This window comes from Leucoraja erinacea, chromosome 2, assembly GCF_028641065.1.
Source record: "Leucoraja erinacea ecotype New England chromosome 2, Leri_hhj_1, whole genome shotgun sequence".
NCBI lineage: Eukaryota > Metazoa > Chordata > Chondrichthyes > Rajiformes > Rajidae > Leucoraja > Leucoraja erinaceus.
In genome coordinates this window covers 134321139-134347587 of record NC_073378.1, presented here as the reverse complement: position 1 = coordinate 134347587, position 26449 = coordinate 134321139, and the positions used below count along the sequence as shown (strand labels likewise).

Sequence of the window (26449 nt, the reverse complement as noted above, 5' to 3'; positions counted from 1 at the left end):
GCACACCAAAGCTCGCGTTTGGCGCCAAACTTGACCCGAAACGACCCACGGTCAACCCAGGTCTGTACTACTGTAGCGGCTGCCTTCTCCCCGGAGACCGGGGAGACACTTAAATATCTGTAAATCATTGCTTAAATGTTAGTCAGTTAGTTTGGAGGGCTTTTATGTGAAGGGGGGGGGGGGGGGGTGAAGGGGTAAACTTTAATTCTTAGTCCCCTACCTGGTCGGAGAGGCGGGGAGTGGTCAATGCCTTACCGGGTCGCCGTGCAGTAAGCTCCGCAGCGCTGTGGCCGCCAACTCCTAGCTGGGGCTGCGGGCGTCCGGCCGCGGGCGGCGCCGGTTGTAGCTCCGACACCGGCAACTCTACCCCTGGCTGCGAGGCGCTCCAAATCCACCGCCTCCCGCGGCCGGACGCCCGCAGCCCCAGCTCCGCGAATGTTGGGAGTCGGCGGCGTCGCAGCGCTGGGATACTAGCGGGGAGCGGGCAATGCCTTACCGGGTCGCCATGCGGTAAGCTCCGGAGCGCTGTAGCTGTCGACTACCAACATTCGCGGAGCTGGGACTGCGGGCGGCGCTGGATTTGGAGCGCCTCGCAGCCAAGGGTAGAATTGCCGGGGTCGGAGCTCCAACCGGCGCCGCCCGCGTCCGGACGGAGCCCCCAGCTCCGCGATGTTGGGAGTCGCCGACCAGGTAGGGGACTAAGAATTAAAGTTTCCCCCTTCACACCCCACCACCACCCCATAAAATCCCTCCAAACTAACTGACTAACATTTATGCAATGATTTACAATGATTCCCCGGTCTCCGGGGAGGAGGCAGCCGCTCCAGACTTTTCAGGCCGCCCGCGCTACCTACCTAATCTACGCTAAAAATCTTCCATTCGGAAATCCGAAAATGTCCGAAATCCGACAAGTGTCTGGTCCCAAGGCTTTCGGATAAAAGGTTGTGCACCTGTAGTATATAAGGTATGTAAAGCATAGAAAGGGTAGACAGTCAGAACATTTTTCCAAGGGTGAAAATATCAAAGACTGGAGGACATAGTTGTGTGTGAGAGGAGGAAAGTGTAAAGTTCATGTTATAGGTGCAGAATCAGATAATTTGGCCCATCAACTTTACTCTCCCATTCAATCATGGCCGATCTATTTTTCCCTCTTAACCCCATTCTCCTGCCTTCTCCCCATATCCCGTGATACCTGTACTAATCAAGGAGATGTGTAGGGCGAGGATTTTACACACACGGTGGTTTCCAGGGTTAGTGTTGGAAGCTGATATGATCATGGTGTTTAAGAGGCTTTTGCTTAGGTTCATGGATTTGCAGGAGTGGAAGTATATGGATCATGTGCAGGCAAAGGAGATTAGTTGAACTTGGCCTCATGTTTGGTGCGTACATTGTGTGTGGAAGGACCTGTTCATGTGCTGTTCTGTTTGATGTTTAAATGCACTCCAGTTGGTAAATCAAGTTAGCAGCTAATAAGAAAGACTTCTTTTAATTTGTGTCTGCTTCACTTGTTCACCCTTGACCCACAGGTGAAGGAGGGGAAGGTCCACGTTCTGCTGCTCTCCCCGGAAGCGCTGGTTGGGGGTGGCCACGCTGGATCGAGCTGCCTTCCACCTGCACGCGATCTGCCCCCAGTGGCTTTTGCTTGCATTGACGAGGCTCACTGCGTCTCTGAGTGGTCGCATAACTTCAGACCCTGCTATCTGCGCCTGTGTAAGGTAAGGGAGGGGCAGCTCGGTAGAATGCCTTTTATTGTCATTCAAACAGACGTGGTTTGAACGAAATTTCATTCCTGCAGTCATGAGATTACAAAAAAAAACACAAAAAAAAAAACAACCAGACACACACTTAACACAATTTACACAAACATCCATCACAGTGAATCTCCAACACCTCCTCACTGTGATGGAAGGTAAAAGTCTCTCCCCTTTGTTCTTGTCCCGCGATCCAGCAGTCCAACTGCACCATCGAGGTGACTGGGGCTCAGGATGTTAAAGCCCCCAGCGGGCAATGGTAAATTCCGCGGCCGTTTAAGCCGTGTCGGGAGACGTTAGACCCCGCTCCGAGTCATTTAAACCCCGCGATTCCGGCGGGAGAAGTTGCCTTTGCGGGAGCTCTGAAAAGCGGTCTCCCACCAGGGACCCGCGAGCTCCCAATGTTCCTGTCCACCAGGCCTGTGGCCGGAGCCTCCGAAGCTCCAAAGTCGGGTCGCAGCCGGTGGTCACCACAGCTCTCCCTGCTCCGAAGTCGGCCAGCTCCGCGATGGCGAGTCCACAGGCTCCGCGACTGGAACCCTCAGGTTGGTTCCGGTTGGAGGCGGCCGCCAGCTCCATGATGTTAGGCCCAACGACACCGGAGACCCGACAGGGAAAAAGTCGGGTCCCCGAACAGGGAAGAGATTAGCGGTTTCCCCCCCCCCCCCCCCTCCCCACATATACACAGCTAAAAAATAATAAAAATTAAAACCAAAATTAAAATTAAAACCAAAAACATACATTAAATAAATTAAAAAAAGACTGCAGTCGAACTGCTGCCATTAGGGATCTTATAGAAACTTACAAAATTCTTAAGGGGTTGGACAGGCTAGATGCAGGAAGATTGTTTCCGATGTTGGGGAAGTTCAGAACAAGGGGTCACAGTTTAAGGATAAGGGGGAAATCCTTTAGGACCGAGATGAGGAAAACATTTTTCACACAGAGAGTGGTGAATCTCTGGAATTCTCTGCCACAGAAGGTAGTTGAGGCCAGTTCGTTGGCTATATTTAAGAGGAAGTTAGATGTGGCCCTTGTGGCAAAAGGGATCAGGGGATATGGAGAGAAGGCAGGTACAGGATACTGAGTTGGATGATCAGCCATGATCATATTGAATGGCGGTGCAGGCTCGAAGGGCCGAATGGCCTACTCCTGCACCTATTTTCTTTGTTTCTATGCTGCCTGACCCGCTAAGTTCCTCCTGCACTTTGTGCTTAGCTCACGATTCCAGCATCTGCAACTCCTTGCTTCTTTATTATGACTGTGGTACTGCTTCACATTGACTTGATCCTGAGACCTGGGTTCCATCCTGACTTCAGATTTTGGCTGTGTGGAGTTTCCACGTTCTCCCTGTGACCACGTAGATGCTCTGGTTTCTAGGTGCTCTGGTTTCCTCCCACATACCAAAGTCGTGTGGGATTGCAGGTTAATTGGCCTCTGTAAAAGATTGCCGCAAGTATGCAGGGAGTGGATGCGAAAATGGGATATCATAGAACTAGTGTGAATGGGTGATCAGTGGTGGATGTGGACTCTGTGGGCCAAAAGTGCCTGTCTCCATGCTGTATCTCTAAATTAAATGTGTCCGAATGAGTTTGGCTGCTCAAGTAATTAACTAAGGCTGAAATAAAAAATAATAGTCTCGATTAAATTACCAGCCGTTACCAAAAATGACCATCTGGTACACATGCCCTTTTTGGGAACACCATCTGCCACCCACACCGTCTGGTGTATAGATACTGTAGGTGTCTGCAAACCCACAGCAATATTTATTAATCACTCTCCGCCATAATCTAGCCAGCCATTCTGACCACAGGCATTTCAGGTGATGAACAGGAAATGCTCATCTCTCTCGCAATGGTCATAGCCCATAAACAAATGCCCTTCTCCTTGTTTATCAAGAGAAATGGAGAGACCTAAGAGATAAGTGCATAGTTCCCTGAAAGTAATGAAACAATGGCAAGGTGGTGAAGGCAAGTGGACATATTCATGGGTTTGGGCATTGAGTACAGGGGTTGAGACGTCTTGTTACAGCTGCACAGTTAATGAGACTGTGCATGGAGTACAGAAGAGAAATCTTGCATAATAAAACTGTTATAAAAATACAACTGTCCGTTGGTGAAAAGGGGGTTAGGGTATCATGAGTTTCAGATTCGCCACGACAAAATTATTTTTCCCTGAAGGATTTTGAAAAATAAAAGGTCTTTCTCAATAACCTTTTTAATCCTCCAAGCTAACATTGTTTAAATAGATATATAATTGATAGATATATAATTTATTGCCACACAACCAGGGTCGGTGGAATTTGGGTTGTCAGCAGCAGTACAATAATAAAGAACACACAACCACAATAAAACTGTAACACAGACATCCACCACAGCATTCATCACTGTGGTGGAAGGCACAAAATTTGGCCAGCCCTCCTCCATTTACCCCCCGTGGACAGGACCAGAGTCCAGAGTCAGTCCAGGATCAGCTCTTCCTCACTGGAGACCGCGACTTTAAGATGGTGTAGGCCGATCGGTCGAGATTTAAAGACTCCGCCGCAGCCAGAAGCACCGTAGACTGCAGGGCCGGCGGTCGAAGCTCCCCTCCAGGGGTAATGGTGAGTCCATGCCGGACCCGTGGTAGAAGTTGGCCGCGGGCCGGCAGTGATGGCTTCTTCTTCCCCCGGGTCCCCCACGAGGGATCCCAGGCTGTAGACGCCGCGCCAGCTGGAACTTTGCAGACCGCGGCTTCAGGCTGCCGGCAGCCCCGGGCCAGCGAAACGGAGCGCTCCCCTCCAGCGAGCCCCAGCGACGGCTCACCCGCTCCACAACGAGAGTCCTCGCTGCGCCCGCGCTGAAGCCCCGGGCGTGTTTCCGGAAAAGGCCGCGCCGATCCTTGATGTTAGGCCACGGGGGAGGCGACCTGGAAAAACTCGCCTCTCCATGGAGGAGGCGACCGAGGCGGTTTCCCCCTTACCCCCCCACACCCACCCCCCACACAAAACACACGAAGGAACATTAAATACATACTTTAAAACATACTAAAAAATGTTTTAAAAAGGTTGAAAAAACTGACGCGCTGCTGACATGGCTGCTGCCAGAGCAGCGTCCCCCTAAATTTGTACTACACAAAAAAGTGTCAATATAAGGGATTGATTGTCAATTGCAGTGAACCTACTATACCTAGCATTGCATCTAGCAGTCTGTGTTCTTAAGAGGCCATGGTGTCTGATTGCAGCGAAGTTGCATGGAAAGAGTTCTTTTTTTTCCTGTCAGCTTTTGTTTGGCTTAATTTCCAAGGTAACCTGATTTGATTTCTCTAGATAGACACAAAATGCTGGAGTAACAGGCAGCATCTCTAGAGAGAAGGGATGGGTGACGTTTCGGGTCGAGACCCTTCTTCAGACTGATGTCAGGGAAGTGGGAGGTACATAGATAAGAAAGTGTATAGAAAAGGAAATATAAGGTGTGAAAACAGGGCAAAGGGAATGGAGATCAAGGACATGCAGAATGTTGTTGGGATAGCGCTGGGGTGTAAGCTGCCCAAGCAAAATATGAGGTGGTTTATAATAACGAAATAATGGTTTATAACCATTTTGCCCTGTGTAATTCAAATAGTGTCCCTTAATTCATCATTCTTGTTATATCCAATTAATATATCCACATTATATCCAATGTGTTATAGCAGAACTATCTGTAAGGTGTGAAGATCTGGTTGCCTTACTTTAGGAAGGATGCGATTAATCTAGAGAGGGTGTAAAGGAGATTCACAAGGATGTTGCCGGGATGACTAGAGGGCTTGAACTATAAGGAGAGGTTGGAGAAGCTGGGTCTCCCACATTCCAAAGATGTGCAGGTTGGTTGGTGAATTGGCTGATGTAAATTGGTGCTGGTGTGGAGGTGAGCGATAGAATCAGTGGGATGGTGAGGAGAATGGGTTAAAGGGAAGTGGGGGAATGATATTACTCTGTGAGTTGGTGTTGATTTGATGGGATTAATGGCTGCCACCTATGACATGAAGAAATAAAATTAATAGGAAGATGAGAATAATTTATAGATTTCTGTTGGTCACTTGGTTACTTCATTCATTTAAAAAGCAACAAAGGACATCTGATAACAGTTGACATCCCCTTCAGAATGTTCTATTTTAAAGTCATTAGGTCGTACAGCAGGGAAACCAAGCATTCAGCCCACTATGTCCACATCCAGTGGGCATCCCTCTATTAATGCCATATCGCAGCACTTGTCCCATATCCTTCTGGGTCTAGACAATGCTAGTACTGTCAACAACTCTGCTTCTGCCATTCTCTCAGGCAGTGTAATCCAGGTACTTATCAATCATCAGGTCAAAAAAAGGATCCCCTCTGGTCCTCTCAATGTCTCCTGTCCTAAATGTACAGCCTGCAGTTTTATCTCCCTCTGATATGGGGAGTAATTTAATGCAATCGACCCTATCTGCACCCTCATCATTTCTTGTACATCAATTGCGTCCCTGTTTTAACCTCCTTTACTCTTGTAAACAAATATCTAATCTCTACAATCTTTCCTCTTAACTGAAACTTCCGTCCTGGGCAACATCCTGGTGAATCTCCTCTGAATCCTTTCCAAAGCAATCACATCCATCCTTTGGTGTGGTGACTGGACTGCATTCACAATTCCAGCTGAGGGCCGACTAATGTCTTGTAGCAAAACACAAAATGATGGAGGAATTCAGCGGGTCAGGCAGCCTCTGTGGAGGGAATGGACAAGTGACTTTTCAGGGCCGGCCGCGTAATCTTTCTGCTCTTGTATTCATTGTCCTGACTATTTTCACCCAGAGAGTTGTGAATCTGTGGAATTATCTGCCACAGAAGGCAGTGGAAGCCAATTCACTGGATATATTCAAGAGAGAGTTGGATATAACTCTTAGTGCTAATGGAATCAAGGGATATGGGGAGAAAGCATGAACGGGGTACTGATTCTGGATGATCAGTCATGATCATATTGAATGGTGGTACTGGCTCAAAGGGCCGAATGGCCTACTTCTGCATCTATTTTCTATGTTTCTATGTAATGGAGGCCAGTATCCCATGTCCGTTCCTAACTATATTATCTACCTTTGACCCGTACACCGTGGGAAGGATCTTTAGACGTACGCCAGGTTTTGTGGCCAGTGAAATTATCTTGCAGCGTAGTCACTGTTGATGCGTGAAATGTTGGAAACATTCAGTTAGTCAAGCAGCATCTGTAGAGAAGAGAAGCAGAGTTAACGTTTTGTGTTGCATCCCCTCCTTCATCTCCTCCCTATTTCAGCCTTATGAGTTCAGCCACTGTTAACTGCCATGCTCACAGTGGGATAAGATCTGTCACACCTACATAACGTGTCCTCTGAAAGACAGCGCCTACTGGGCATTTGTCCTGATTTTCTGATTTGGCTGTTATCGGGCAACTTCCAACAACTTGAGAGCAGTCCTGAACTACTATCTTTCTCTTTGGAGACTCTTGGACAATCTTTGATCGGACTTTACTGGATTTTATCTTGTACTAAATGTTATTCATGTTATTCCCATTATCATGTACCTGTACGCTGTGTGTAGTGACAGTCTTTACGACGTCTCAAGGTATTAGCCCTCGGTAGTCACTAATGTGCTGACTATGGGTCAGAGGTAATCTTACGCATTCCACGAGCTCTCCAAGAGACATTCAACGCTGTTGAAAGATGAGCATTCCAGAAACAGTCTCTTGAATAATAGTTTCTTTATTGTAGTACAGGTAGTACAAAACAGTAAAGTCATTCATAAAAACTTCTTCTTGTCTAAGTACATCGTCTTCCAGCATATGTATGTTTCAATCATACTCGTGATCATGCTCGTGTTCATGGTTGAAAACTATATCTTCCCATAGTCTTCGCCAAACTAAACTAAACCATCTGGGCATCTGCGCCAGAATCCTAGCCATTAACATGCCCCAGACTACGTATGAATCCCACCCACATAATTACAGGCAGATAAAATTAAAGGTTATACTGGTTATAATTATAACATACAGAGGTAAGCTGAATGGCTACTACATACCAGCCCCTTATTGTTCTCAGTATATAATGAGGCAATTACTAATAGACATTAAAAAAGGAACTATAGAAGCTTAACATATATGAAAAAACAAAAATAACATGCATTATATATCAGCATTCAGACTTCTTTTGCGAGTCTTCCATCTTCACCTTCGCCTTCTAGAAGTAAGCATAACTTGGTTATTGGTCTTCTTAAAACATTATTCTTGGTCTGAAGTCGTACTGTACGCACCAAACCCTTAACATCAGGCATGATCAGGCATCCAAACCCTTAACATCAGGCTGAATCTGAATCTGATCTCCAGTATCTTTCCCATCAACCAAGAACCTCGTGATGCAGTACAATCAACCACCAAAACAATATCACCTGGTACAAAATTTCTTCTAACCCTCGACCATCGTTGTCTTTCTTGGATTAGAGGCAAATATTCTTGTGTCCACCTTTTCCAAAAAAGATCTGCCAGATATTGTACTTGTCTCTATCTGCGGCTCATATACAAATCTGCTTTCACAAAGAGCCCAGGTGTTAGTATTGGATTGGTCTTCAACAGAAGAATATGATTTGGTGTAAGCGCTTCCAGGTCATTCTGATCATCAGAACTCTTAGCAATGGGTCGGTCATTTAAAACTGCTTAAACTTCACAAAATAAAGTTTGCAATCCTTCATCGTCCAGAACTAATTGTTTAAGAACAGAGCGTAGCACATTTCTGACCATGCGGATCAACCGTTCCCATACGGTTGATGAGAACCCGCTGGAGGATTAAAGTTCCATCTTATCCCTTGTTGAAGCATAGCATTTTGGATCTTATTCTGATTTAAACCTTTAAGTGCTTCTTTTAATTCTCTTTCCGCTCCAACAAAATTCGTACCATTGTCCGATCTTAATGATAGAATTGGACCTCTTCGACAAATAAATCTCCGTAATGTATGAATACAAGAGTCCGTATCGAGTGTAGATGCAACTTCATTTTTACAAGGCTTCGTTCTCTCTTACCCTTGAGGACCGAAATAATCTACTACTACATCTGTAAATTGAAGCTTATCAGGTAAAATCCTCTCCAGCGGTAAGTCTGCCATTTTCTGTTCTCCAACTCTTCCACGCTGCCGCCTACACACAGTACAGTTTTTTAATTATCTTTCTTGCAGCGGAGTTAGTTTTAATAATCCAATATTTCTTACGAAGTTGCGGCAGCATATGATTTCTTCAATCAATCAATCAATCAATCAATCAACCTTTATTGTCATCTTGCAAGCAACAAGTACAGTGCAAAATGAAAAGACGTTTCCCAGTGAATAGCGGAGCCTCGCACATGAAATTTAAAACACTTCTCACATAATAACACTAAAAAAAACAATCCAGTCCCTGATGGAACAGAATAAATAGTTAAAATCAGGTAAAAAAAAACACAATGTTAAAAACAGTAAACCAATCATAAAAAAATGTCCGGGGCCGCTGATTTGAGTGGCCAGTGCCAGTTATTAAAGTGTCCGTGCCAGCCGCAGAGTCAAGTCAAGTCAAGTGACTGTGAGTGCAGAGTGACTGTTTAGCAGCCTCACAGCCTGTGGTAGGAAGCTGTTTAGCAGCCTCGTAGTCCGGGCTTTGATGCTTCGATATCTCTTGCCTGATGGCAAGAGATCCAGGTGTGTGTGGAGGGGGTGCAGTTTGTCCTTGGCAATTCTCTGTGCTTTCTTCAGACAGCGGCTCTGGAACAGTTCTTGTACCGAGGGTAGGGAGACGCCAATAATCCTCTCTGCTCCCCTCACTACCCTCTGCAGAGCCTTCCTGTCCGAGCAGTTGCAGGTGCAGTACCACGTATTGATGCAGTACGTGAGTACAGACTCCACCGTGCCCCTGTAGAAAGTCCTGAGGATGTTGGTGGGGAGTGAGGCCTGTTTTAGTTTCCTCAGGAAGTGCAGTCGCTGATGGGCCCGTTTGACGGTCCCAGTGGTGTTCCTGGACCAGGTGAGGTTGTCCGTTATCTGCACACCGAGGAACTTTATGCTCTCCACTCTCTCCACTGCAGTGCCACTAATGTTGAGCGGTGTATGCTCTGGCTGCGCCCTCCTGAAGTCGACAACCATCTCCTTAGTTTTTTCGACATTCAATTCCAGGTTATTTTTGCCGCACCAGTCCACCAGTTGTTCTACTTCCTCCCTGTACCTTGTTTCGTCATCTCCACTGATGAGTCCCACCACTGTAGTGTCGTCCGCGAACTTTATGATTTTATTGTCCCTGAATCTGGCAGCACAGTCATGTGTGAGCAGTGTGAACAACAGCGGGCTGAGCACACAGCCTTGAGGGGAGCCGGTGCTCAGCGTGATCGAGCCTGAAGTGTTCTTGCCAACACGGACTGACTGCGGTCTCTCTGTGAGAAAGTCCAAGATCCAGTGACACAGGGTGGTGTTGAGGCCCAGCAGGGTTAGTTTCTCCACAAGTCTCTGTGGGATGATGGTATTAAACGCTGAGCTGAAGTCAATGTACAGGATTCTGGCGTATGTGTTCTTGTGTTCCAGATGCGCGATTACTGTGTGCAGCGTGGTGGAGATGGCATCCTCTGTAGAGCGGTTGGGGCGATAGGCAAACTGTAGGGGATCTAACGATGAGGGGAGGCTGGCAGTAATGTGGGGTTTCACCAGGCGTTCAAAACACTTCATTATTATTGGGGTCAAGGCGACAGGGCGGTAGTCATTTAGGCAGGCAACCACTGGTTTCTTCGCTATGGGGATTATCGTGGAAGTTTTGAGGCATGTGGGGACAATGGCCTGACTAAGGGAGATGTTGAAGATGTCTGTTAGCACATCTGCTAACTCCTCAGCACATTCCTTTAGCACACGTCCTGGGATGTTGTCGGGTCCGACTGCTTTCCACGGGTTGACCTTAGACAGGATTCTCCGTGTGTCCATTTTGTCTATGGTCAGGACTGGCTGGTCGGTTTGTAGGCAGGGGCTGGCTCTCCTCTTGGGTGTGGTGTTTGCTGCATCAAAACGAGCAAAGAAGTTGTTTAATTTATCTGGGAGAGAAGTGTCCGTGTCGGTTACCTGCTGCCTTGCCTTGTACCCCGTCAATGTTTCGATTCCCTTCCACATCCTCCTGGTGTCTCCTGTGTCGCAGAGGTGTCCCTGGATTTTCCCCGCGAAGGCACGTTTCGCTGCCCTGATTCCTTTTCCCAGTGCAGTCCTGGTGGATCGGAGAGCGGCTGTGTTACCGGCTCTGTAGGCTGCATCACGAGCCCTCAGCAGCGAGCGCACCTCTGCTGTCATCCATGGCTTTTCGTTACCACGTGCAGTGAAAGTTTTCATGATGGTGACATCCTCAGTGCACTTGGCAATGTAGCTGGTTACAGTCTCTGCGTACTCCTCGATGTTGATGAGGTCATCATAGGATGCTGCTGTCCTGAACACATCCCAGTCAGTGTGCAGGAAGCAATCCTGCAGTGCCGAGGCTGCTCCCTCTGGCCAGACCCTGGTGTGTTTTCTCTCCGCTCTGACTTGTTTTTGCAGAGGTCTGTAGGCTGGTGTTAAAAACACTGAAATGTGGTCCGAGTGGCCCAGGTGAGGGCGTGGGGCTGCCTTGTAAGCCTCTGGGGTGTTGGTGTAAACCAAGTCCAAGATGTTCTCTCCCCTGGTCTCAAAATCCACATATTGCTTGAATTTTGGGAGCACAGTCTTAAGGCTGGTGTGATTAAAATCACCGGCCACCACAATGAAGCTATCAGGATGTTTGGTCTGGAACTCACTGACGGCGTCATGCAGGGCTCCCAGTGCTTCGTTGGCCTTGGAATTTACATTTGCACTTGGTGCAACATATACAGCCACAACAAAAACAACGGAGAATTCCCTCGGCAGATAGAAAGGCCGACATTTCACGATGAGGAATTCTATCAGCGGAGAGCAGTGTTTCCCGGCTATTGTAGCGTTCACACACCAGTCCTTGTTTATGTACAAGCACAGGCCTCCACCTCGGCTCTTACCAGAGCTAGCTGCCTCTCTGTCCGCACGGAACGATGTCATTCCCTCCAGCTGTATTGCCGTGTCTGGTATATTGCCGTGGAGCCATGATTCAGTGAAGACAAACACACAGCAGTTTCGTATATCCTTGTATGTTGTCCTGAGAAGACGCAGTTCGTCGAGTTTGTTGTCCAGGGAGCGGACATTAGAGAGGAGAAGCGAGGGCACTGCAGGTCGGGTGGGGTTGGCTGTTAGCCTAGCGTGAATGCCTGCTCTTTTCCCCCGTCTCCGCCTCACGTAAGAGCCTGCTCTTTTACCCCGTTTCTGCCTCCTCTCACACCGCTTGCGTCTTCTCCTCCTCCTCTCTCTCCTCTCTCGCCTCCTCTCTCCGGTCGTAGTCACATCTGCGGCCGATATGCTCGGCCTCGCAGCCGGTAGTAGAAGTCCATAGCGGCGTATTTGGTCTAAATCGCACCAAAACGCGCCTTTACTACTCCCGCGGTTTGCCCCGATGTTTAGGAGCATGTTCCTGCAGTACATATATCTTGGATAGACAGGACAAGACACACAACACTCACTTTTAAAAGCTCCGACTATCTCCCGAGGGGCCGCTGCGACTGTGCGCGCCGCCATCTTGGATCATGACTCCATGACCGATCCGTTCATGAATATGTCGGAACAGTAATGTTGAAATATGAAAGTCCTTCGCGAGAATAATAGGATGCTGAGCCTCTTCAGGCATTGCTAATCTATTCTGGCGTCCTCCAACTCTCAGAAGTCCTTCCTCCAATACCGGATCAAGCTTATACAATTGACTGCCTCTTTTGACACCATGTACTCCAGCTTCCAACGTCGATATTTCCTCTTTGTATTTTTGTCTTTGACAGAAAGAGACAATTATGTTTTCTGCTCTGAGAAGATCCTCAAGATGGAAACCCCGTCCATAATACGATGCCTTAAAGGCTTGCATCTTCTTTTCAACCTTTTCCTTTAGTTTTTCAAGATCCGTTTCAAAGATACCTTCAGCATTCTCCTTTCTTTTTCGAGCCAACAGCAAAAGCTTTGTTCTTAGTTTAAGAAACCAAGCTACCACAGTCTTCAACTTTTTCCATGATGAAAAGTAGATAATTAAGTCATTAGTCGTGTGTAGATGAATCTTTAGCAGTAACGCTCACTGTGATGTTTTGTTCCATTTCCGGATCGTTAGCAGAGATTTCAAATCCCAGCTCCCAGCTTTGGCCATTCTCTGTCTGGTTTACAGAGAAACTCTGGTCCATTGATCCATCTCTTATTGCTTAAGAAGCGGTCTGCTGTTAGTCCTCTAGAAGCTTCATCCGCTGTATATTCCTCATGAAATTTTGTATTCTTGCCAAACTTGCATTTCAGATTCTGGATGCGTTGCTCTGCCATGCGACGACTATTTGGCAGACTAACACTTTCTTGCTTGAAAGGTAAGTCTAGACAATAGTGTCCGTCTATCATCTTTACTGAGTGGTTCATAATACCCCAAAACTTGGACACTTCTCTGGACATTTGGCTATTATGAACCACTCAGTAAAGACAAAATTTCATGAGGAATATACATTGGTTTTCGGTTCAATTTCAATAACCATTTTCCTACATTGCGCACGACGCCGTTAAGATATTCCATCCCTTCTTGAAACCACTGATTATGCCCTTCGCTTTCCTCCTGTCAGTGATAGACCCAGTAACAAGGTGTTTTGTGCAACCTCAAGGCGGAGGTTGACAAGTCGCTCATGATTAGATTTGACCTTTTCAGCATTCTCTTCAAGATGCATGAGTTTTTCCTGGTTCTCTATTAAATTGACATTCTGCTTCCAGAGCTTGTTTTTCTCCTTCTGGCATTTCTCCAAAAATGCAACTAGGTCCTTTTCAGTGGGCTTCTTTGTTCGTTGGCTACATTGTCTCTCTATCGGCTCTGACCTCACTTCCATCGAGGGGATCTATCGCAGTCGCTGCCTCAAAAAGGCTGGCAGTATCATCAAGGACCCACACCATCCTGGCCACACACTCATCTCCCTGCTACCTTCAAGTAGAAGGTACAGGAGCCTGAAGACTGCAACGTCCAGGTTCAGGAATAGCTACTTCCCCACAGCTATCAGGCTATTAAACCTGGCTCGGACAAAACTCTGGACATTAATAGCCCATTATCTGTTATTTGCACTTTATCCGTTTATTTATTCATGTGTGTATATATTTATATAATGGTAGGTACACAAAAATGCTGGAGAATGGTAGGTACACAAAAATGCTGGAGAAACTGCGGGTGCAGCAGCATCAATGGAGCAAAGAAATAGGCAATGTTTCGGGCCGAAACCCTTCTTCATTATATTTATATAATGGTATATGGACACACTGATTTGTTTTGTAGTCAATGCCTACTATGTCTGAAGAAGGGTTTCGGCCCGAAACGTTGCCTATTTCCTTCGCTCCATAGATGCTGCTGCACCCGCTGAGTTTCTCCAGCTTTTTTGTGTACCTACTATGTTCTGTTGTGCTGAAGCAAAGCAAGAATTTCATTGTCCTATCAGGGACACATGACAATAAAACTCTCTTGAATCTTGAATCTTTTGGCTCTTCCTCATACTCCTGTGGCTCTTCTCCACCTGGCTCACCTGTCAAAGATTCCATGGCTCCCTCTGGTGGTGCTCCCTCGCCTGGCTTACCTGCTTCTTCTTGCTCCATAAATTAAACAGGTCTTTGGTAGACTGCCAAATCTGCTAGCAAGACAAGCAGGAAGGTCTTCAATCTGCTTCCGTCTTCTAGCTGATTCTTAATGTAAACATCCAATTATTTTCGAAGGTCTTCTCAAAAACAGTAAAGTCACTCATAAAACATTCTTCTTGTATAAGCACATCGGCTTCCAGCAAATATATATGTTTCAATCATACTCGTGATCATGTCGTGATCAAGCTCGTGTTCATGGTCGAAAACTATATCTTCCCATAGTCTTCGTCAAACTAAACCATCTGGGCGTCTGCGCCAGAATCCTAGCCACGAACACCCCCCAGACTACGTATAAATCCCACCCACAAAATTACAGCCAGATAAAATGAAAGGTAACTGGTTATAATTATATCATACTGAATTAAGCTGAATGGTTACTGCACTGTGGATGGCGAAATTGTAATCATGTATTGTTTTTCTGCTGACTGGTTAACACACAACAAAAGCTTTTCACTGTACCTCAGTACACATGACAACAAACTAAACACCAACTCATTTTCAGCTCCTGATTCAGTTGTGAGGGTGTTCCACCCACCATCTCACGACAGGAGAGCATTAGCCAACTGATTGAATGCACACAGTCTTTTCCCCCAGGGTGGGGGAATGAAGAACTAGAGAGCATAGGTTTAATAAGGACCTGAGGGGCAACTTTTTCACACAGAGGGTGGTGGAACGAGCTGCCAGAGGAAAGGGTTGAGGCAGATACTAGAACAGCATTTAAAAGGCATTTAGACAGCTACATGGATAGGATAGCTACAGAAGGATATGGGCCTGGCATGGGTAAAAATGGGACTAGCTTGGATTGGGGATCTTGGTCGGCATGGAGGAGTTGGGCCAAAAAGCCTGTTTCCGTGCTACATGACTCAATTAAAATTCCCTTCAGTAATTCATGACAGATCTCCAAATCCAATGATCAAATTCATTTACAATTGTGATCAATGAATGCTGAGTTGTTTGCAATTTCTTCACAAGATGTATGTTTTGGTCTGGTAAGTAGGTGCTTAAGGAACGTTTAGGAGTGAAGTGCCTGCTGGGACTGACGGCCACAGCCACACAAGCGACGGCCCAGAACGTCGCTCATCACCTCGGGATCCGGGAGGTCGAAGGGATAGCCGTACGCTCTGCTGATGTGCCGACCAATCTCATCCTCAGTGTGTCCACGGACCGAGACCGAGACCAGGTACAGGCTGCTGTCTGTACAGCACAAAGGCGGAAAGAGAGAGTAATCGGGCTGGTTTTGAAGTGTGTAGGAAGGAACTGCAGATGCTAGTTTAAACCGAATATAGACACCAAAAGTTATAGTAACTCAACGGCATCTCTAGAGAAAATAAATAGGTGATGTTTTGGGTCGAGACCCTTCTTCAGACCAATAGGTGACATTTCGGGTTGAGACCCTTCTCAACACGAAACGTCACCTATTCCTTTCCTCCAGAGATGCTGTCTGACCCACTCAGTTACTCCAGCTTTTTGTGTCTATGTTTGGTTTTGGAGTGCAGCAGCTTCACTGAAAGCTGGTCCAAAAGATAGGGAAGACATAAAGCTGATTCCTTTTTCCACATAGGCCTCGTTAATTAGGAGCAAGTGCACGTTTCCTACTTTTTAATTCAGTTTAGATATACAGGCCAATCACTCTAGTTCTATGTTATCTCAATTTCCTATCCACTCCCTACACATCAGGGGCAACTTTACAGAGGCCAATTTGGGAAAAACCGGAGCACCCGGAGGAAACCCACACAACCATAGGCAGAATGTGCAAACTCCACACAGTTAACACCTACGGTCAGGATTGAGCCCAGGTCTCTGACATTGTGAGGCAGCAGCTCTATCAACTGTACCACTATGCACTGTAGTGGCAAAGCAAAGGGCAGATGTCTTTCTTTGTTTAGTAAGTTTTGAGTGACAACAAAATTGATGATAAATATAATGTACAGAGAGGTCAAGAGTGTTTAGTTGTTAAATGTACTGACAACGGAACAATGACATTCTACTTGCAGCAGCATAACGTAACCACATTACACATAGATAATATATAATAAACAATAAAGTAATAATTACAATACTGCATAAAAACAAAGTCCTTAATGCGACCAAAGACTGTCCATAGAAGTTCATAGTTGAGATTAGTGTTGTGTAGTGTTCAAGAGCCAGATAGTTGTCGGGAAGAAGCTGCTCCTGGAGGTCACTGGTTTTCAGACTCCTGTGCCATCTTCCTGTTTTTTTTTTTTTTTGTTTGTTTTTTTGGGGTTTTTTTTTATGATACTGCCTGTAAGGGAAATTCATTTCGTTGTCTCAAATTGAGACAATGACAATAAATTTGAATACAATACAATACAATACAGTCATGAGAAACAGGTGGTGTGGATCTCTGATGATATTGGCTGCCTTTTTTAAGGCAGTGCCTCCAATAAACTTAAATAGTCAAAGGGCTTCTGATTTAATGGGTTGAATCTCATGGCAACCATGATCTGGCTTAACGGAAAATTGGTCTTGAGTTTACCGCCGTTATGGTGACTTTCCTATTGATGTGCTGGTTTTAGCGAAACTCTTCAATCTTTCCCCCAGGCCCTCGTGGCTCTGATCCGAGGTGAACGGTTTGCCTCCTTGGATTCCATTATTGTCTACTGCACTCGGCGGGAGGAGACAACTCGCATTGCAGCTTTGCTTCGCACCTGTCTCCAGGGAGTGACGCTGAAAGAGTCAACACTGGAAGTGAACAAGGAGGGGGAGATGCCTGAAGAAATTATAGCAAGGAAGAAAAAAGCCATGGGTAAGTGCACCAAACCACTGGAGCAATAGATACCAAGGAAAGTAGTATAAACCTTGGAGTCCTTGCCAACCTGGTAATATGATCTCCAGCCTGAAGAAGGATCCTAACCTGAAAGATAATCTATACCTTTTCTCCAGAGATGCTGCCTGACCTGCTGAGTTGCACCAACACTTGTGTCTATCTTCGGAATAACCCAGCATCTGTAGTTCCTACACAGTGTAAACCTTGCATTGTTCAAAAATGCTGTTTGGATTCTCTTTCACTTCGAATCCAGTAGAGAAAATCTCCAGGCTGGGACTGAGAGGGGATGAAATTATTTTGAGCAGTCGTTGAACAAAGATGAAGCAGCCTCAGAACATAGGGTTAAAGCAATTAGGACAGAGATGAGAAATGTCTTTGATCAGAGGCTGGCATTCTCTCACACAGAAGGCAGGGGTAGCTTAGTTGATGAATATATTTAAGAAACTGGAGGTGCTGATACCTTGAGCAAAACACAAAGTGACGGAGGAATTCAGCGGGTCAAGCAGTCTCTGCAGAGGGAATAGACAGATGACATTTCAGGTTTGGATCAGTCTGAAGAAGGGTCTTGACCCGAAACATTGTCATCCCTAAGTTCTCTTGGCAACTCTCCTGAATTCCTCCAGCACTTCAAATTTAAGGAGTTTGATATATTTCTAGACTCAAGAGGCATAGACCCTAATGCAGCGGTCGGCAACCATGTTCTGCATTGGGGCCAGGACGCATGTCTGTGAGCAGATGGCGGGCCACATCTATACGTGTACACATGGATCCAGCCCCGGATGGCAGACATCAAATCACTTTTTGTTTTTTTAAATGTTTTTTTGGTGGGCGGCGTGACCAACGTCGCAGCGGCCTCTGCAGTCTGTCTGTCTTTTTTTTTTTTTTGTCTTGTTAAATGTATTTGTTTGTGTTTTTTAAATAGTTTTTTTAACTGTGTATATGCGGGGGACGGGGGGAGGGAAGGGGGAAAACTTTTAAATCTCTTCCCTGTATGGGGACCCAACCTTTTCCCTGTCGGGTCTCCGTTGTCGTTGGGGCCTAGCACTGTGGAGCGGCCTCCAACCGGAACGACCTGGGGGCTCAAGTCACGGAGCCGGTGGAGCTGTGGACTTACCATCGTGGAGCTGGCCGGCTTCGGAGCATGGAGAGCTGTGGTGGTGTTGATTCACGTTTCTCTCTCACATCGGTTGTTTCGACAATAATCGACCAGGCACCAGGGTTGCTTTAAACGTACGTTTTATTGAGCAGGAATCTCCACACAGGTTACAACCTGGCAAAGAGTCAAGCTGCCTGCCCTTAATTGCAAGGCTCTTTATATGTTAATGCCACCGTTTAGCACCTCCCACATTCCCCCCGATCAAAGGACCAACACGTTGGGAGAATACAGGAAACCAAGTATGTCCATATAAGGGGATGTTAGAGGAACCACGCATAATCTCAGACCAGTACATTCCTTAGTCTTTCTGGCTAGGGGGGGGTTGTGTATTCCTCAATCTTGTCAGACTGGGCCTGTGATCCTTTATTCATGACTACACAGTAACTGCAAGAGATTGTGTATTCGCTCCTAGGCTGCTGTTCCAGCAAGTCTGGTCAGCAGCCATCTTATGTCCTTTGTTTCAGTCTACCTGGCCAACCATTTTGTCTTTCAGAACAATCTTATAACATTGATTCAGAATTTCTATTCATCATTCCCCCCTTTTGCCATTCTTATGGCAACACTCATAGTCCATTTAAAAGTCCCATTCGCCGAATCTCGTAACCTTCTAGTTCCCTGGCCAAGGCTTCTTGGACCGTCTGACCTTTATCCCCCAATTCTCCTTCCTCACTCACTTCATCGTTTTCGCTGTCGTTGGGGAATGGTAACAGTCTCTCCTGCTCACGCTGTAAGATCATCATTCGTACAGAACTTTTAGCTTCCTCGGGGGTGGTCCCCAAACCCGATAAAGCCACCATTAATCGGGCTATGATACACTTTACAATAGCAATCCCCACAAATAAGCAAGTAACTACTATAGCAGCATAGATGGCAATGCTGATGATCCAGTTGTATACTCCCCCTAATCCCCAATTCCCCCATCCCTGGTTTTCATTTATTCCATCCAAAAAGGTGGTAATCTCTTTCTGGTGTTGTGTGATGTTGCTAGTCCGGTCTTGAACCCCCATCATACATTTCCCTTTTATGACGGTACAGGTCCCCCCTTCTCTAGCCAATAAGTAATCGAGCGCATATCTATTTTGTAGGGAAAACATCCTCATTTCGGCCATCTGGGTTTTTACTGCCTCCAAGGCTCCAGTTGTTGCATTGCCCAGAATTGTCAGGCCACAAACAAGGTAATTTCGGTTTTTGGCTGCTTCACCTCCACCCACTCCTCCCATGGTTAGCATGCTTAATAATCCCCATCCAATGGCATGTCCGTGGGTAGCTCCCCTAACCCCTGGATTTCTCCATTGCGCGCAAAACTCGGCTGACACTGTCCTTCGACGAACCCGAGCCATGGGTTTAGTCCATTGCTCGGGACAAGGTACTGTGGTTGGCACCAATGCTCCAACTGCCACGTTCTTGGGGAAAGGGGGTTTTAGGACATTGGTTCCTTTCCCATTAAAGAAAAAGTAATATCCTTCCTCCGTATATAATGATCCATTACAGCCCCTTCGGGTATTAATGACTTCTCCCCCTCCAGACCAGTCCCTCCACGCTTCACTGATCCCATTGCTATAACTAGGGATTGGCAGGTGATGGGATCCTACTGTCAGATGGGTCCCGTTGGCCCATCCACACAACAACTGAAATCCAGCATTTACGGGGATACAGTCCTTAGACACCTGACATTGGACTCCATTATAGGTAAGGTTACATGTGGAGCCATGAACGGGCCCTTGCAGAGCGCAAGTGAGGTTATTTTTAACATTTATGACTATACACCCGTGTCCTTGGTTACTAAAACAATTTTCATATTGCCTGTTGTCATTATTGGTGGTGAAGTTACATGGCCTAGCCGGTGCTCTTGACGCCGTCCTAGATCCATTGTAGCAAATGTCGTAGGAGTGGTTATTGTTCTTAGGGAGCGGTAAGCAGTTGGCCGGTGGAGCGAGAAGCCTATCATAGTTGATGCTGACGGGTTTAACAGGGACCGTTTTTTTTTTTTCTGGCACTTCACCAGTCGTTCAGTTCTGCCCCATGCAGGGGATGGGGTAAACAGGGAGGTAACTGATGTCATTTGTGGATAACAAACCACCTGCCCCTTCCCGAATAGCTCGTTGTGTGCCTGGATGAATAAATTGGAGTTTTCTCGTTCCCCTCTCTTTCCTCGTTTGTTCCGTCCGTATTCAGTCTTTGTCCATTTCCAGCCGAAACCGATTAACCCTGCAGTGGTCGCCACACATATTAATGCCACGAAGACCCTCATCTCAGCGATTTATTTCGTATCTGGGAAGACAAGGGAGGAAAAAAAAGAACGTGCAATCTCATGGCAAAATTAATTCGTGCCCTGCTTCCCGTGGACTGGATCCCCCTCCCTGACCTCGACCTCCCCCCTTTGCTTGGTGTCACCAACCACTTTGCAATGGTGCAGATGCACCCACGCCGATCGTCCTTCTACCTTTACCGCGGTGGGGGTGGTGAGGAGAACCTGGAAGGGGCCCAACCATCGAGGAGAAAGGGTGTCCTTACGAACCCAATTCTTAATCAACACATAAGAACCCGGGGTGATCCGTCCATTAACGGGAAATTCTATGTCGCCCACATAAGCGGCCTTGACCTCCCCATGAATCTCACGCAGGGCCCTTGTAAGGGCAAGGACATAAGAGACCATCTCCTCCGTCATGTGATGCAACGTCATTGTGGCCGGGATAATGTCTGTCCAAGGGGTGCGCAGAGGTCGGCCATAGATGATCTCTGCAGGAGACAACCTTGTCTTCCCTGCTGGAAGGACTCTGATCTGGAACAAAGCAACAGGCAACATTTTAACCCAGGTGGAGCCTGATTGGTCCACCAGCTTGGCAAGCTTGGTCTTCAGGGTCTGGTTCAAGCGTTCCACCATTCCTGCAGCCTGTGGGCGATAAGCACAATGTAGCCGCTGGGTTACGCCCAGCTGTCGGTACAATTCTTTATTGATAGCGGCAATGAAGTGAGGGCCGTTATCCGAACTGATGGTGTTTGGAACCCCGAAACGAGGAACAACCTGCCGTAATAAAATAGACACCACCGTAGAGGCAGTGCAATCAGTGGTTGGAAAGGCTTCAATCCACCTAGAAAACACATCAACAATAACAAGTACATGTTTATAACACTGACACTTAGGCAAATCAATAAAATCCATCTGCAAGGTTTCAAACGGAGCAGTAGGTAATGGAGTACGACCCGTCTGGCAGACAACTCCTTTACCAGGGTTGTGTGTAGCACAGGTGAGGCACCGTGCACTAGTTTGGGCTGCCAAAACCTTAAGTCGAGGATGCCACCATGCCTGTAAGAGAGCGTCTACTAGCAAGGTGGCCCCACAGTGAGTGGCTAGATGTAGGCAATCAACGACCCAGGTCGCTAACTGGTCTGTCATACAGGTCTGTCCGGCCGGCGTGAGCCACAATCCAGAGTCAGCCTTCCGACAGCCCAGCTGCTCCCATTCCATTATAACATTAGCAGAGGCGTCCCCCTGTAAGAGCAATACATCATTTATGGTTGGCATAGGTTTCTCAGATTCAGACGAGCCCATATAAAGGCTTTTCACCTGCCTCATCATACTACCCACCACTTTAAATCTACCGCGTGAAGCACACTTAGCCGCATCGTCAGCCAACCTGTTACCGATTTGGACTGGGGATTCTCCTGTCGTGTGGGCCGCACATTTGATTACGGCTACCGCAGAGGGCAGGAGGATAGCATTCAACAGGTCAGAGACCAGGATCTGATTGGCAATCTTATGGCCCGTCGAGGTGAGGAATCCCCTGTTTTTCCATAACTGTCCGAAATCGTGAACGACTCCAAATGCGTATCGGGAGTCGGTGTAAATATTGACGGAGTGCCCCTCTGCGAGGACACAGGCTCGGGTGAGGGCAAACAACTCGGCCTGCTGAGCTGAAAACGGAGGGTCAAAACTGCCACAATCCAGCAAGGTTCCATCTTGCTTAACTACCGCAAAGCCTGACAGACGGCGTCCCTGCTCGTTGATGGACGAACTTCCATCAGTATAGAGGATCAAATCTGGAGAGGCTAGAGGTTGATCGCTAAGGTCAGGGCGCGGACTTGTATCCGCGAGAATAGCCTCCAAGCAGTTATGGTCGCATGGAGCGAGGAGATCAGGAGGAGAGCAGAGAAACGCAGCAGGGTTGATAGTGGTGCAGTGCCGGAACTGTAGCTTGGGATTATTCAACAGGTAGATCTCATATTTATTTTGTCTGGCTGAGGTCAAATGCTGGGTCTGGAGTTGTCCCAGTAGGGCGGTCACAGAGTGGGAGGAATATACGGTAATGTCCTGCTGGAGAGTCAGGTTGGCGGCCGACTGAAGACTATTGTATACCGCTGTTAAAACCTGTGTACAATGGGGATACCCCAGTGCCACAGGGTCCAACTTGGATGAATAATACGCCACTGGTCGGTGCTTATCCCCATGCAGCTGGGTCAAAACCGCAGTGGCACATTCACCCAGGACGGTACAATAGAGCTGAAAAGGTCTATCATACAGGGGTCGCCCCAGCGCAGGAGCCTTCTGCAGGGCCTCTCTTAGATTATTGAACGCTGTCAAGGCTTCACCTGACAATACAAAGGTACTTTCCTCACTGGTGTAAGGGGTCAGGTGCTTTATGTCCAGGGCCACATTCGGAATCCACTGACGGCAGTAGTTGATCATTCCCAGCCACTGTCGCATTCCCCTGGCTGACGTGGGGGGGGCTGTTCTGTAAATGGGGTCTGTGCGGCTCTCGTCCAACCGACGGCCTTCTGCCGAGATTATGACTCCGAGGAATTTCACCTCCTTTTGTCCAACATGTACTTTGGAGGGGGACACAACGTATCCCAATGTCTTTACAAAGTTCAATAACAAAATTAGAGCTTCCCTATTCTGCTCCTCCGTTTCACTGGCCACTAAAAGGTCATCGACGTACTGGATCAATGCAGACCCCTCAGGTAACTGCAGGTTTTGTAATTGCTGCTGCAGACAACGAGAAAATAGGGTCGGTGAGTTTACAAAGCCCTGTGGCAATCTGGTCCATGTGTACTGTTGTCCATTATAGGTGAATGCAAACAGGTACTGACAGTCCGGATGTAAAGGAATCGAGAAAAAGGCATGTTGGAGATCCACCGATCCAAAGACTGTTGCTTTAGCCGGGATGGTAGCAAGAATATGTGCTGGGTTAGGAACAAGAGCATGTAATGGTTGTACTATGGCATTGATGGCCCGCAGGTCCTGGACTAGACGATACTGATTCGGTTTTCCTGGTTTTGGGACTGCGAGAATTGGTGTGTTGCAGCAGGACTGGCAGGTGATCAAGATACCTTGCTTCAATAGTCCTTTGAGTAACACGTCGATACAGGGTACGGCCTGGACTTTCAAGGGATATTGTTGTATAGATGGCATGGCTACACCGGGCTTGACCTTCACTAGGACTGGTTCAACATTTGTAAGTCCTACTTGAGTCTGATCATCCGCCCATACTTCCGGATCAGTAAATTCCACAATATCTCGGCCCTTATGGTGTCTCAAGGTACCCTCCTGAGTAGGTCGGGTGGGTGAATAGGTAATGGACAGATCGGAGGTAACTTGCTGGGGGCCTTGGGTATTTTCATCTGATCCCTTCAAGGCCTGAAAAACCATTGGTCCGAGGTCTTTGGCGGTATATGGAAAGTATACTTTTAGCGTAAGATGAGGTGCGATGCCAGGACTTTGCCTCCAGTTGGACATAGATATCGACACGGCCAACGCTTCTCCTTCCCGACCGGTTACGGTAGCCAACTCGGTGATGGTCCACTGACTGCCCTCATGGGGCCCAAAGAATTGCTCCAGTTCCGAGTTGGATCCACTCGCATCATATGCAAGTGTGACATGGTGTTCTTGGTCCTCCAAGTCCAGGCTCCACCACTGGGGTGTTCGATGCTGATAGCACTGTCGATGTTGAGCGTGTTCAACCTCTATGGAATGCGGCTGACATACAAGCAGAAGCTGTAGTCGACAAAGTAGGTCTCGTCCCAAAACATTAATGTCCAGATTGTTAGTCACCACAAATTGGTGCATAATGCGGATTCCTTCATATTGGACAGGCACTGGTACAGTTAGGGGATAAGGGTGTGGAATCCCATCAAAGCCTTGTAACATTTCATGCTGTCCAGTAGTCTGGAGGGCTAAGGAACATTGTACTGATGAAACAGTTGCTCCGGTATCAACAAGGAAGGAGTGTGATTCATTATTAACTGTCATCTTCAGGTGTGGCTCCGGGATACTGTCATTCCTCCTTGTGGGGGATATCGACAGCATCTTTGGTGGTCAATTTTCAAAGGGGTTTTGGTGTATTCCTTGGAAGGAGGGAGAGGGACCTGGGTACCCTCCTCGGGGTCCTTGTTGGCCTTGCTGTCCAGGCTGTCCGTATTGTCCCTGGTTTGGGTGTCCTCTCTCACTTCCTCGTCTTTCTCCTTGCTGATTATCGCTTGGACAATCTCGGCGTACGTGACCTTTGCCTCCACATTCATAACAAATCAGGGGTTTTCTTGGTCCCCATCCTATTCCTCCAGATGGCCGCTGGTTGTTCCCTCCGCGGGGTGCATATGGTGGCCCGTACGGGGAGGCATTAGGTCCGTTCGGATGTCCCCAAAGGAAAGGGTACGTATTGTGCTGGCTATCCATCCATACCGGAACGCAGGACTGGTGCTCCTTCTGGTATCCTCGAGTCTCCGCGTGCGGAGGTCCTTTGGGTTTTGGCGGCTGCTCTCGGGTGATAACATATTCCGTCTTTACCTTTGCTGGTGGATCCCCAGCTTCTCCTCTCTTCCATAATGCACATACGGCGCGGCACATATCAGGGGTGGTCATGCCGGTCCAATTTAGATTATTAGTCTTAACGCTGGTACCGACGCCGTCGGGCAAGCAGAGCATTAGTGTAGCACAGAACTGGGGAGATTGCTGACCGGTGTTAAAGTTCTGGTCCCCAGCATGCGAGCCATACACATCCTTAAATCTTTCCAAGAAGTCCTCGGGGTCCTCATTTCGCTTGGGTTTCTGATCCAGTACCTTGGGCAAGTCAATAGGTTTTCTCAGGGTCGCTTCGAGGGCCGCCAGGAGTAGGGTCTTCCGCTGTTCATCTCCGGCAACTCCCGGGTGCACGGCTTCCATAGCAGCGTGGTTATTGTACCCCAGCTGGGTGAGGAACTTGCCCCACTGCGTTCGATTCAGGGATTGTCTGACCAGACTCCAGGCGTCTAAAGAGACGGCTTGGTAGGCGTCCAACATGTTGCCGATGAACTCGACAAATCGTCCTGGGCACTTGACTTTGTCTGGTGCCCCATTCAGGATTATCAACATATCGTTTGGTTTCCACGGAGCATACACCTGGATGGTCGCAGGGGGCCCTCCTGCTACAACGGCCACTCCGGCAGCTGCGGGATTCGGGACTGTTCTCATTGGCATTTGTCTTGCGCGTGGGTAGTGCTTCTTCTTCCTAGCCCTTCTAGCCTCTTCCTCCCTTCTCTTGTCTCTGTCTTCAGATGCCGTGTCCCCATTCCCTCTCCCATTCGTTATTATCGTCGGAGGTTGAAAAGGTGGAGCTGGAGGGGGATTGTGTTCGCCGCTGTGCCATATTCTTTTTGTTTTTGTTCCGGGGGTTCAGTTTAGTTCTGCCTCCCACGGAGTCAGTGGATTGTGGGGCACCAGGTGAGTATGGAGGGGGTCGGCCTGCGGGGGGGGCACTAGGGACACTAGGGACAACTGTCGTCCTGGTGGTCTCCCCTGAATGGGACCGTCTTCTGGGGTTCAGCGAGGGTACGGGAGATTTGGAAACTGGTATCTGGGAAGAGCGAGTTTTAATCTTGGATCGGGTAGCAGGATTTGGAGCAGCGGACACAGGACTGTCAACGGGGGCAGGCTGGTTCAACGGGGGTGCTCCACGGACTCCCCAAGGATAATCCTCTACCTCCTCCTCGTCATCACCTCCCAAATCTATGCCAGCCACCGACTTACGTAAGTCTTTATCTACCTTGGC

General features: G+C 47.6%; 2 protein-coding genes across 2 annotated transcripts in view; one reads left to right on the top strand and one right to left on the bottom strand.

Annotated features, from left to right (window-relative positions):
* The window catches only part of recql4 (RecQ helicase-like 4), an 82655-nt gene that overhangs the window by 35295 nt on the left and 20911 nt on the right, over positions 1-26449 (top strand). The window contains exons 14-16 of the mRNA XM_055648926.1: positions 1527-1715; positions 15479-15661; positions 17044-17248. Coding sequence (XP_055504901.1) covers positions 1527-1715; positions 15479-15661; positions 17044-17248 — 577 coding nt within the window. The remainder of the gene's footprint in view (positions 1-1526; positions 1716-15478; positions 15662-17043; positions 17249-26449) is intronic.
* LOC129705384 (uncharacterized) lies at positions 18489-25926 on the bottom strand. The gene is made up of 2 exons (XM_055648936.1): positions 21079-25926; positions 18489-20696 (listed from the first exon to the last, which is right to left on the bottom strand). The coding sequence occupies exons 1-2, from the start codon at positions 24730-24732 to the stop codon at positions 20673-20675; spliced, it is 3678 nt and encodes a 1225-aa protein (XP_055504911.1). The 5' UTR covers positions 24733-25926; the 3' UTR covers positions 18489-20672.